General features: G+C 38.1%; 1 protein-coding gene across 1 annotated transcript in view; it reads left to right on the plus strand.

The window, feature by feature from the left end:
* FASTKD2 (FAST kinase domains 2) overlaps nt 1–1015 on the plus strand; it is a 15865-nt gene extending 14850 nt beyond the window's left edge. Inside the window, exon 12 of the mRNA XM_024738384.1 lies at nt 815–1015. Coding sequence (XP_024594152.1) covers nt 815–934 — 120 coding nt within the window. The 3' untranslated portion in view covers nt 935–1015. The remainder of the gene's footprint in view (nt 1–814) is intronic.
* Nucleotides 1016–12188: the final 11173 nt, after the last annotated feature.

Below are 12188 nucleotides of genomic sequence, written 5' to 3' on the forward strand. Positions count from 1 at the left end.
TTTTTTTTTTTTTTTTTTTTTTTTTACTTGGGGTTTTATAAGTGCTACATTTAGTCAACTTTAATCTTTTTTGTCAAGTGAAAAATGTAAATAATATGTGTATTTCTTTAATTTAAGACACATGAAACCATATTCAGTTTCTAGGTTATCTGGAACAGGAGAAGAAAAAATGTTAATTAAAGCTTTGTTTTCATGGGCCATTGTGAGGCTGTTAAGGATCTTTGTCACTAGAAAATGCTGGATGACTATGAGAGGATGCTTCTTCCTCTTCCCTCCTTATGCTTTCTTTGATTCTGAGCACAGCTTTTCTTGAACAGCCTCTCTAGATGTCTCTGTATGGAGCAAGAACCATACGAATAAATGTATATTTATGTTAATGTTAGGATGTATCTAAATGCCACTCATTTGGTCCTGCATATAATGTGAAATGTAAGTATTTGAATCTTCGTTATGGTACTTTAGTATCCAAAACTGGATCATGCCCGGATTACCAAGGTTAAGATGGCCCATTTCTCTTAATGGGCTAATCTGTAACACTTTTTTTTTTCATATTGGCTATTATTTATATTCTAAGGAAGATTATCCCAGGAAAGGATCTTTTGCACCCTTTAGAGGACCTTTAAAGTTTTTTTATAATTTTCACTGTGAGAGCTTTCTTCGACCCTAGCACATAGTCTTACTAAACTTCTAAAATGTGTGTAATTATAAGTGGTTGGCTGATGTTATTTTAATATCCTTGGATCTCGAAACTAGCTTTTATTTTATACGTCGTCATCTTCTTGCAAACTGATTATTTTCCTCTTTCTTTGGTAAGGTCAATAATTGGGAGATGGAAAAACTAGAGATGAAGGATGCAGTCACATTTTTGAAGAGTAAAATCTATTCACAGGAAGCACTTTCTACTGCTGATATAAATTTGCAAAGCACATGTTAAAGTAAAAAGCAACCTTTTAATGTTATTAGACATAAATTTATAAAAATAACTTTAATAAAGACTACAATTCAGTTGCCGATGGAACTTACCTGACTGCTCACCATAATAAAAAGTGTTATTTCAGTTCACTGCTAAAATTAAAGTTGAGGATGAAAGAAATATTCTTACTGGCACTTTAGAAAATGCTGAGAAAATTCCAGAAGGGTCATTTTTGCAGTCATACCTGTTCCTTCCAGTGCCCAGATACTTCATAAATTCATGAGCTATAGGTTTTACTGTTTCTCATTAGCTTTGATGCATTCAAAACTGGTTTCTTAGTTGTGATGGGTTGCAGGTAAGTTGCTGTGGGCAGTCCTCAGATGTGGGTTTGGAATCTAAGCTGTTTTAGGACTCAGGTATGGACCACATTCAAGCACTGGCCACAAAGCAATTGGGCTAGGGTCTCAAATTGTAGAATGTATAAGAATTAACGAGGTAGCATGTTAAAAATGGGTGAGGATCAGATATCTGCAGTTGTAACAAGCATTCTAGGTAGAAGTGGTTTGTGGACCTTACTAAGAGAAACGCAGATGAGATAGTGCAGAGATGGCAAGGAGTCCTAATTTCTTAAGACTGATAGGTTGTGGGTTGCTAACACCACAGTCCTTGCCATTGGTGAGGTCATTCATTTCTCCCTCTTCCCCTTTCCCCTCCCACCATTTCACAAAGTCTTTTCAAGTAAATATATAGCTGAACTGTTTTGTGAGCCAGACCTGAGGGCTATTTTTCAGTTACGTTTGTTCATCCTTTTGTGGAAGTACTTGTTCAAGTTTGTCACACGCCTGTCCACCTAGTATTTGACTCACTGGGGATACAGCAGGTTCCGCTTGTGAAACCTGAGTGCCACATAAGTTGGTATTGTTTTAGCCCCGTGTGAAAGACCGAGCGCTTGTGCCGCCCCTCCACCCCATCCCTGCAAGTCCTGTGTTGGAACCTAACCCCTAGTGTGATGGTATTTGGAGGCAGAGCTTTGGGAGATGATTAGGTCATGAGGGTGGAGGCCTCATACATTGGATTAGTGCTCTTGTACAAGAGGCCTCAGAGAGCTCCCCTGTCACTTCTCCACGTGAGGACAGTGAGAAGATGACCATCTCCGAACCAGGAAGGGGGGCCCTCACCAGACACAGAATCTGCCAGAGCCTTGACCTTGGACTTCCGAGCCTCTCCCACAGTTAATTTGTGAGAAGTAAATTTCTGTTGTTTATAAGCTACCCAGTCTATAGTATTCTGTTAATATCATCCTGGATGGACTAAGGTACCCCAAATACGCAGACGTGCAATTACTGGACGTCTTACTCTGTGCCAGGCACTGCTAAGTATTGGGTTGTATTCTCTCTTTTCATTATCTTAACTCTTTGAGGTGTAGCTGCTACTAATCTCTTGGGACCCTTATTTCCTTTTATCTAATAAGAGGATAAACTATCAAAGCTACATAAATAGGATAGGGCTAGAGTTTGAACCTGAGCTGACATGGACTTACAAACAAAGTAGTCGAGAAACCCCAGGTTGGCAATAAAAGGTCTCTAGCAATATGACTGCGTCTGTCACAGGTTTTATCAACTTATGTTGCCTACATTAAGAGAAGGTTAGAGCTGGAAGGAAATGTATCAGTCATTTAATCCACCTCCCTCATTTTATGGATGAGGAAGTAAAAGTTCAAAGAATTGGAATTTTCTGGAGCTTCATCCACATCATTGATTTCCACGTTATCTCCACGTTTCATCTCCTACTGCTCTTCAGCTTGTAGGAAATCTGGACTTTCGTTCCAGGTTAGACGTCATCTAGTTTTGCATACTTGACCAAATGATTTAACCTTATAACGCTTCAGAACAAGAGTTGAAAATATTCTATTAAGGAAACTAAAATTTTCATTCTTTACATGGTAAGTGCATATCTCTGTCTTCTGGTGGCTAATTATGACTCATTTTCAAAGGATTGGACAAATATATGAATACTTGTAACTACCTTTTGGAGGAACTAGTTTTCTTGAATTTGTACCAATTGGCATGACAGATAAAGAAGCATTCCTCTTTTACCAGTATTACTAGTATTAGCATTCTTCATTGCTGTGTTGTCTAAAAAAATCTTGTGAGACTCAGGTATAGAGTGAAGGAAAACAGTTTAAAAATATGTCTTCTCGGGCTTCCCTGGTGGCGCAGTGGTTGAGAATCCGCCTGCTGATGCAGGGGACACGGGTTTGAGCCCTGGTCTGGGAAGATCCCACATGCCGCGGAGCAGCTAGGCCCGTGTGCCACAACTACTGAGCCTGCGCGTCAGGAGCTTGTGCTCCGCAACAAGAGAGGCCGCGACAGTGAGGGGCCCGCGCACCGCGATGAAGAGTGGCCCCCGCTCGCCGCAACTAGAGAAAGCCCTTGCACAGAAACGAAGACCCAACACAGCCAAAAATAAATAAATAATTAATTTAAAAAAACAAAACAAAAAAAACCCAAAAAGAATTCATTGCTCTGTATCCTCATCAACACTTGGTAATGCTAGACCTAAATTAAAAAAAAATATATATATATATATGTCTTCTCAGGATTGTTAATATAAAGATTTACTCTCCTCTCCAGGAGAATATGTAAATATTCTCCTTTTCTGGTATTTATTCAGTTGATTCAAAACAAACAAAAACTACTCAACCCCAGGTTGATTTCATGGACCCATTTCTAACACAATTAGGGTCAATAAATAAACAAAAAGTGGGAGTTTATAAATCCAAATTCTGCTTATTCCTGATTAAATCACAAAATATGTTATACCTCAGTACCAAACTCTTCATTTTAAAGAGGATAAAACTAACCTACTTTACTGTATTAATCAACTAAAATAGTGAATATGACAGGTATAAGGTTGATATGTTTATGTATATGGCTTGCTTCTGATGTAGTTTTATGCTAATAAGTCAGCCACCTTGCGGAAGAAATAGGTGTTGTAAAAGATTTTTGATTTTTTTATCTTTAATTCTGTGTCCTGACTGAGCTTTGTTTGTGTTTTGAGCAGTGTTAAGATTGGCTTTTGTTTTTTTGATTCTTGAACTTATTTAAAATGTCTATTTATGTTATAATTACATCACATACACAAATGTAAACGTCTAGCCAAGAGAAAAAAAATAGGTGATTTATTTATGACATATCTAAATAAAGAGCTCGTATAAGTTGATAAACACACATTACAAAAGAAAAACGAGTGAAGAGCTGATCAACATGAAAAAATTTCAGTCTACTTGTAATCAAAAACACACATGTAAACAAGTGAGAGATTTCGCCTTTTAAATTAGCATTGTGGGTTTTCTTTCTTTAAGAATTACAGTGCTGACAAAGGAAGTGAGGCAGGCACTTGCATGTGCTGCTGGTGGCATGCAAATTAATACAACCTTTCTGGAACACATTTCGTGGCTTTTTCCCCCATATTTAAAAAAATAGGTTTATTGAGGTATAATTGACAAACAACAAACTCCATATATTAAAAGCATACAATTTGATAAGCTTTAACAGATTATATGTATAATATATATAAGTAAATATATATATATAAAATATCCATGAAAACATCACCATAATCAAGATAATGAACATCCACCACCCCTAAAAGTTTCCTCCCTTTTTGCCTTTCCCTTTGTTCCCTAGAAACCACTGATGGGCTCTCTGTCACTGTGGAATGCCCTTCAGCTGTATGCATGCAGAGTCTTGAGAATATTGATATCTATTGACATTGACCAGGAGTTAGATTTTTAATTATCTTTGCGCCTGTATGCGCCCTTAGTATACACTTGATACATATTTGTATTATTCCCACAATATGTGTAAGGATACTTATCACTCCATTGATTTGCTATTTCACCGTGTATGAGCCAAACACTGGAAGCTATTTAAGCATTCATCATTAATGGAATATATATCTTCTAAGCACTTGCTACTCAGAATGTGGTCCACAGACTAGCAGTATCAGCATCATCTGGGAGGTTGTTAGGAATGCAGACTCTTGGAGCCCATCTCAGACCCACTGAACCAGAATCTGTATTTTAACAATATCTCAGGTGATTTGTATACTCATGAAAATTTGAGAAATGCTGTTCTAAGACATTTTAATATTTGTAAAATATTATCTGGACGTGCCATAAGTTACTTAATGATGTGGGGAAAATTTTACAATTCTATTAAATGGAGAAACAAACACTGACTCTATATACGAGGATTCAAATTTTGTTTTAAATAATGGCAAGAGGTGCAGAAAAGGGATAAAAATGTAGAAAGTGGTATTTCTGAATAGTATTGATAGAATTGTAATTTTATTTTTCTTTATACTTTATTTTTCATACTTCAAGAATGAATATGTATTAAAATCAGAAAGCAAATAATTAGCTGATCTCAATCCATTTCTATTGTTTGATTTCCCAAACAGCATTTTAGAAATTAATGATAAACACTAAGAGTTTAATATATGCCCAGAACTATGGGGGAGATAAAGAAATTAACACAGATCCTCTCAAGTTGTTTATAAGACACCATTATTGTATGTTGAAAGATAATCTGATGTATGACAAAGCAGAAGATAAGAGAAAGTCAGAGGGGAAAGGGGTCACTGCGTTGGGTTTTCAGAGCTGTACAGAGCTGAACAGAGGGTGAACAAGATTTGGCAACATACAAAGGGAGACCATATATGATCTGAAAATTGTTTCTCCCAGGTTTTTTGAGGTGGAACGGTATTGATGGAGGTACATGTGTTAAATTTTTTTTTTTTTAATTTAAAACATCCTTTATTATTATTATTTTTTTAACATCTTTATTGGGGTACAATTGCTTTACAATGGTGTGTTAGTTTCTGCTCTATAAAATGTTGCATTGATCTAGATTTCTGTTTTTGTGCTAGTACCATACTGTCTTGATTACTGTAGCTTTGTAGTGTAGTCTGAAGTCAGGGAGCCTGATTCCTGTGGCTCCGTTTTTCGTTCTCAAGATTGCTTTGGCTATTCGGGGTCTTTTGTGTTTCCATACAAATTGCGAAATTTTTTGTTCTAGTTCTGTGAAAAATGCCAGTGGTAGTTTGATAGGGATTGCATTGAATCTGTAGATTGCTTTGGGTAGTAGAGTCATTTTCACAATGTTGATTCTTCCCATCCAAGAACATGGTATATCTCTCCATCTATTTGTATCATCTTTAATTTCTTTCATCAGTGTCTTATAATTTTCTGCATACAGGTCTTTTGTCTCCTTAGGTAGGTTTATTCCTAGATATTTTATTCTTTTTGTTGCAACATGTGTTAAATTTTGATATCTGAATTTTAAAAGGGAAAACAGCCTGGAGAATTATCCTTTGCTGAGAATGTTAGTGTTGCAAGTAAATAACTTTCTTACATTTACTGTGAAATCTTGTGTATGTGACACTGCGGCATATATTGCAAATTGGCTCATTCTACTCCATTCCAAGCCTTATCTTTTTTATGTCATGGTGCACAAAGAAAATGACAGCTTTCATAGCACTAAGTGCGAGTGTATTTTGGTGTTTATTTGGAGCTTAGTAGAAAAAATATATTTTCTTTATATGATGTACTAAGAACTAAAATCAGTAAAATTCTAAGTATTAAGGAAGATTTTAAATATTGACTTTGTGTTAAATTCCCAAACACATTAATTTTTCCAAATTCCTTAATGAGAAGCTTGATCTTGCTTTCTAGACATAACCATTAAATACCAAGTTGTATGCTTGAAATGGCTATATGCAATTCTTGATCAAAATATTTTATCAAATTCTTTGTTGTCATTGGCAGGAAGCTTTACATAAGTAACCGATGGACCAATTTTAAACTATTTTTAAAACCATTCAAAAATTAAAAATTATGTTTAGAGCCCGACAGCTTTCTTGTTCTGTCATTGACAGATGTGATGTTGATATTTTTTTGTGATAATACAAGTGGATCTCAAATGCAATTGAATTTTTTCATATCAAGTATTTACAAATAACAGTGAAGTCCTAATTTATAGAGAGAGAGAGAGTGTGTGTGTGTGTGTGTGTGTGTGTGTGTTGATAGAGCAGTCACCCTGCAACTAGCAAATAGACATAAGTAAATATAAGACAGAGATTTGGGGCATCTACCTGGAGCTGCACTTACGAGGAGCTGGCCTTTCCCAAACCCTGGCTGCACCTTACCATGAAATGACCCAGCAGCTAGCGTGTTTCTTGTCCATGATGGTCAGTGGCTCACTCAGCAGCAGGCTTCTTAGAAGCTGTCTGGGTGACTGGATGCATTCTCGGCTTCACACAGCATCACAAAAGAGCAGCGAGGGCCTGACACCTCCCATATTATTTATCCGTAGGAGCTGAGTGAACCATCAGACCCCACGCTGTTCAGGCTACCTTCTAGGGAGCATTAGGTGAGGAGGTTACTGGCCAAGAGGCCTTTGGCTGCCCAGCCCTTTGTGGCTCCCCAGAAGGCTGAAGAAATAGATACCTCTTGTTACAAGACACACTTGTAACCCATTTGTGGCACGTGTGTGTGCTAGGCTCACTGGTGGGCCCAGAAAACTAAAATCTATACATTTCCCAAATCCCCTTACAGCTTGAATTCCAGATGTGACCTAACTTCCCCCAAACAGATGTGCCTGCTTGAGATTAAGAAAGCCAGATGAGATGGAGGTCGTATTTCTGCTATTTCTGCCAACAGTCAGGGACGTTGGATTTTTCTGGAATAGCAATAGCAGAGGTCCCAGGGTTTGGTGCAGCAGGATATGGGGCTTCTATTTTGCCGGGGGCAGTGTCACTACGGTAATACGGAGCTAGAGCTAGCAACGAGGCAGCATGGTCCTGATTACCTAGCTTCTGGGCTGTGAGCAGAGATAGCAGCTCCTCTGGATGGCCAGTTCTGTGGTGGTGTTCTCAGAGGGATTCCTGGAAGTCGCGTTAAAGGCTGCTGCTTCAGCCCTTCCAGTCGTCTTGTACGCAGAAGGGGCCTTCTGTGAATGCCCAGAAGTTGACAGCTAAGCACACTGTGTTTGAACTAGAGAGGTTTCTGCTATCAGCAATAAACACTGATAAAGATAGCATAATATATTACAGTATATACATATATATACATTTTATATATACATACCCATATATACTACAGTATATATGTGTGTGTGTATAGGATGTGTATATATGTATTATAGTATATGTACATAGCCATAATAGGATACCTTTCTTTAAAACTTCCTGAATTCTCTAAAGAATTTCACTCAAGGTAAGACACATATATCACGTGACTAAGACCCACTAGGAATATCCACATATACTGTCAGTTGGTTTTACATGTACCTCACCCTCAGGAGGTTTCTCTAGGCAGCAATAAAATTTCACTGGCAGGTGAATGGCAAAATCAGCCCACCTGTCTTTATTTTCTACTTTTTCTCCTTGTACCCAATTTTCTCCATACTTCCCGATTTTGCAACTCTGCAAATCTGCTAGTTCCATCTTGGGCAATTTCTTTCCATTAGGACCCACAATCCTGAAAAAGGGAAAGGGGATTAGCATCAAGCTTTTGCCCAATTGTCTCAGGAAATTCCTTCCTATTTTACTAAAAAAAGATACAGTAGAGGGAGAAAGACATGGAATTTACTAAATATATAAAGACTTTTGTCATAACTTTTAAATCAGACAAAAAAGCCAATGCTATCATATTTTAGGACCTTTGAAGTGCTTCAGTGTCACACTCATCAAAACATAATCCGGGGCTTCCCTGGTGGCGCAGTGGTTGGGAGTCCGCCTGCCGATGCAGGGGACACGGGTTCGTGCCCCGGTCCGGGAAGATCCCACATGCCGCGGAGCGGCTGGGCCCGTGAGCCATGGCCGCTGAGCCTGCGCGTCCGGAGCCTGTGCTCCGCAACGGAAGAGGCCACGACAGTGAGAGGCCCGCGTACCGCAAAAAAAAAAAAAAACATATTCCGTCTACCTAATTAAATGCTAGTCTGCAAGAAAATCAATTAAAGATAATTGAAATGGAAGGGCAATGCCCTCTTCGCCAGCTTGAGGTTCACATAAACTTGCATCCACTGCTGTCACTCCTGCTGCTGCTGCTGCAGGCGGCAGTTAAAACGGGGTCCTGCACAGTCCAGTCCACAGGCTGTGCCCCTGCTGTACCTGCTCTGTACTCTGCTGCCCCCCGTGCAGAACTCCGCACAGGCCACCGTGTTTTAAGAGCGCATGATCCCGCTTCCTCCGAGTTTTCCTTAGGGTGCGCTATGATCCACAGCCATTTTTCTCAAAGCACTTTCCCAGGCTAGGGTAGTAAAATCAGAACAAGTTTTCCAGTCTTAGCCTCCTATTTTGCCCAATAATGGGTGATCTTGGGTAAACATGTAGCTTTAAGGAAAAACAGGGGCAACCAAAGAAGTGCTGGTCACACTTTTGAGAATTTACTTGCCCATTTAAAAAAAGGTTGTACTATATGCTTTTCTAAGCCACAGTATCTCACATGGCAGTCTTTGTCTTAGAAATACAAACCAAGCAAGCATTTCTCAAACTCATGTTAACTGTGATTTTAATATCGATCTGGATATTTTAATTTTAAAAAATCGTGGTAAAATACGCATAAAATTTACCATCTGTCAACCATTTTTAAGTGTACAGTTCAATGGCATTGTCTATCCATATTATTCTGCAATCATCACCACCATCCATCTCTAGAACTCCACTCACCTTGTAAGACTGAAACTGTACCCATTAAACAATAACTCACATTGCCCCCTTCTCTAGCCACTGGCAATCACCATTTACTTTGTCTCTATTAACTTGATTACTCTAGATACGTTCTGTAAGTGGATTCATACAATGTTTGTCCTTTTGTGTGATGGCTTATTTCATTTAGCATAATGTCCACCGTGTTCATTCATGATGGAACATGTATCAGAATCTCCTTCCTTTTTAAGGCTAAATAATATCCTATTGTATGTATATACCACATTTTGTTTATTCATCCATCCATGAACACTTGGGTTGCTTCTACTTTTTGTATCAACGTGTTGTGTTTTCTCCCCCCCGAAGAAACTTGTTATTCTCTTGAGTGTTAAACTGTTTTAAATGTTGGTTTCTTATTTCTAGAGCATTTTCTTATCCTAAAGATTACACATCTCTGTATCTATTTATCTATTATCTACCATCTCTCCTAAGAATCTTTTGTTGTTTATTTTTAAATTAAGTACATGTTACTGTATTATAGTTTGTGCATCTTCATATTCTTTTACCGGGGACTTAATTTTTGGAAATAGTAAAAAGCCACAGAGGACAAATTTGATGAATTGAGGGTGGGTGATTATGTAACAATAGTAACGACTACTATATGCCAGGCACTGTACTAGCATTTCACATCCATGGTCTCATTCAGTCCTTATCACCACCCTGTTTGATGGCTATTAGTAAATATTAATATTCATTTTATAGATGAGGAAACTGATGCTCAGGGGCTTTAAGCTTTAAGTGCCTTTCCCAGGAGTGCACAATTAGAAAAAAGACAGAGCTGGATCTGCAACCCAAGTCCTTCTGAACCCAAAGCTCATACATGTATCATTACACTATTATTTTCTCAAACTTTCCCGATGAAACTTGATGAAAATACAAATTCCTGGGCCCTAGCGCAGATATACCTAATCAAAATCTGCAGAGGGGGGACCTGAGAAAAATCACACCGCTTGACCATGGTATCTCCACCGCATTTTTAGTAAACGTGATAAACATGTAAGGCAAAGAGATTGTGTCATGCAGCTCACAGCTCTGAGGCACTTCCCACAACAGGTACTCGAAATGTTATGACTGTTAGTTATTGGAATGACAATACAGGCTTCAAAGTGACTTCTTTGGAAAGCATATTTGAATGTTCTGCTTTATTGTCCCTAAAATGAACAGCGTCACTGCTGTGTAGGCACAACTCATGGCATTTTATAGTGGAAAGAGTAAGACAGCCCTGATCTGGGATTCTGGGTAAGTCTTTTACTTCTCAGAGCCTTGGTTTCTTCATCTGTAAAATGGGGATGCTAATACCCAGTTTGAAGGACTATTGTATATATTAGAAATAAATTATATATATACCCTGTCATGTAGAAGATGCTTAATTGGTGGTTCTTATAATAATAAATAATACTTATTTAATTATAATATAAAATATTAACTATATTTTATAATACGAATCGATATTTATATATAAAATATGTAACCGTTATATATTTTATATGTAATAAATATATTACATAATATAAAATGTATTCTGTTATATATAATAATATAACAATATATTATTATAATATATTAATATAATATAGCATTATGTTAATAACAATATTTTAATATAGCAAATTTTCTATAGTGATTATAAATGTGAACTGCAGCCCTTGGCAGTGATCCTTATGTAATGAGCTAGTCAACCAGTGTTTCCAGCTGAATTAAGTCTGGAGCTGAAATCTTGAAAAATATGTGCAGAGAAGCTTGTATACCTATCTCATGCATATAAGCGGGGGGCAGGGTGCTGCGTTATTTTAGAAGAAATGTTATAGTGGAAATAGTAAGAAATGAATAAAAATGTCCCCTAGGTGGTGCTGCATCGTCGTGAAAATGCAAGCGGGAAACTATATTTTTAGAGGTGACTTTCTTCTGGTCTGAATTTCAAATAAGAGCAGGACAGCTCCCTGAGATGTCTGGGAAAAAATGACCAGGAAGAAAGAGTCTTTTTAGTAGGATTGAGTATACAGTACTCTTGCTGGTGAGGCCCCATGAGGTGTTGGGTTTGCTGTAGTTGGAAACAGGAAGCGGGGTCAGGCCAACTTTTATTCATCCGGTGTTGGAGCCGTGGCTGATTTTGACAGATCGAGAACCATTTATAACTCTGCTTTGGGGGATAGTTTAGCCTGGGATGTAGTGCTTGCCCCTCCGGGGACTAAGTTTGGGATTTGAGGGATGTGAGGACCCCTGGAATATTCAGATAGAATATGCTAATGAATGTTAACAAGAATAGCCCTTTACTGTTTTGTATCACTGTGCATTTCTCAGCTGCACTCGTCCTTTCCAACCTCAATTTCTGGGCAACCTATTTTTCTTTCGGCATCAGAAGCGATAGCATCTGGGAAGTGAATCTGATGAATTCTGTCTGGCAAACAACATCTTTCAGACTGCCAGATCCTGGGGGAGGAAACTGAGGTGCTCAGAAGTTGGTTCAGGGCCAGAAATACCTGTCCTTGAGGTCCCAGTGATG

This window comes from Neophocaena asiaeorientalis, unplaced genomic scaffold, assembly GCF_003031525.2.
Source record: "Neophocaena asiaeorientalis asiaeorientalis breed wild unplaced genomic scaffold, Neophocaena_asiaeorientalis_V1.1 scaffold258, whole genome shotgun sequence".
Lineage (NCBI taxonomy): Eukaryota > Metazoa > Chordata > Mammalia > Artiodactyla > Phocoenidae > Neophocaena > Neophocaena asiaeorientalis.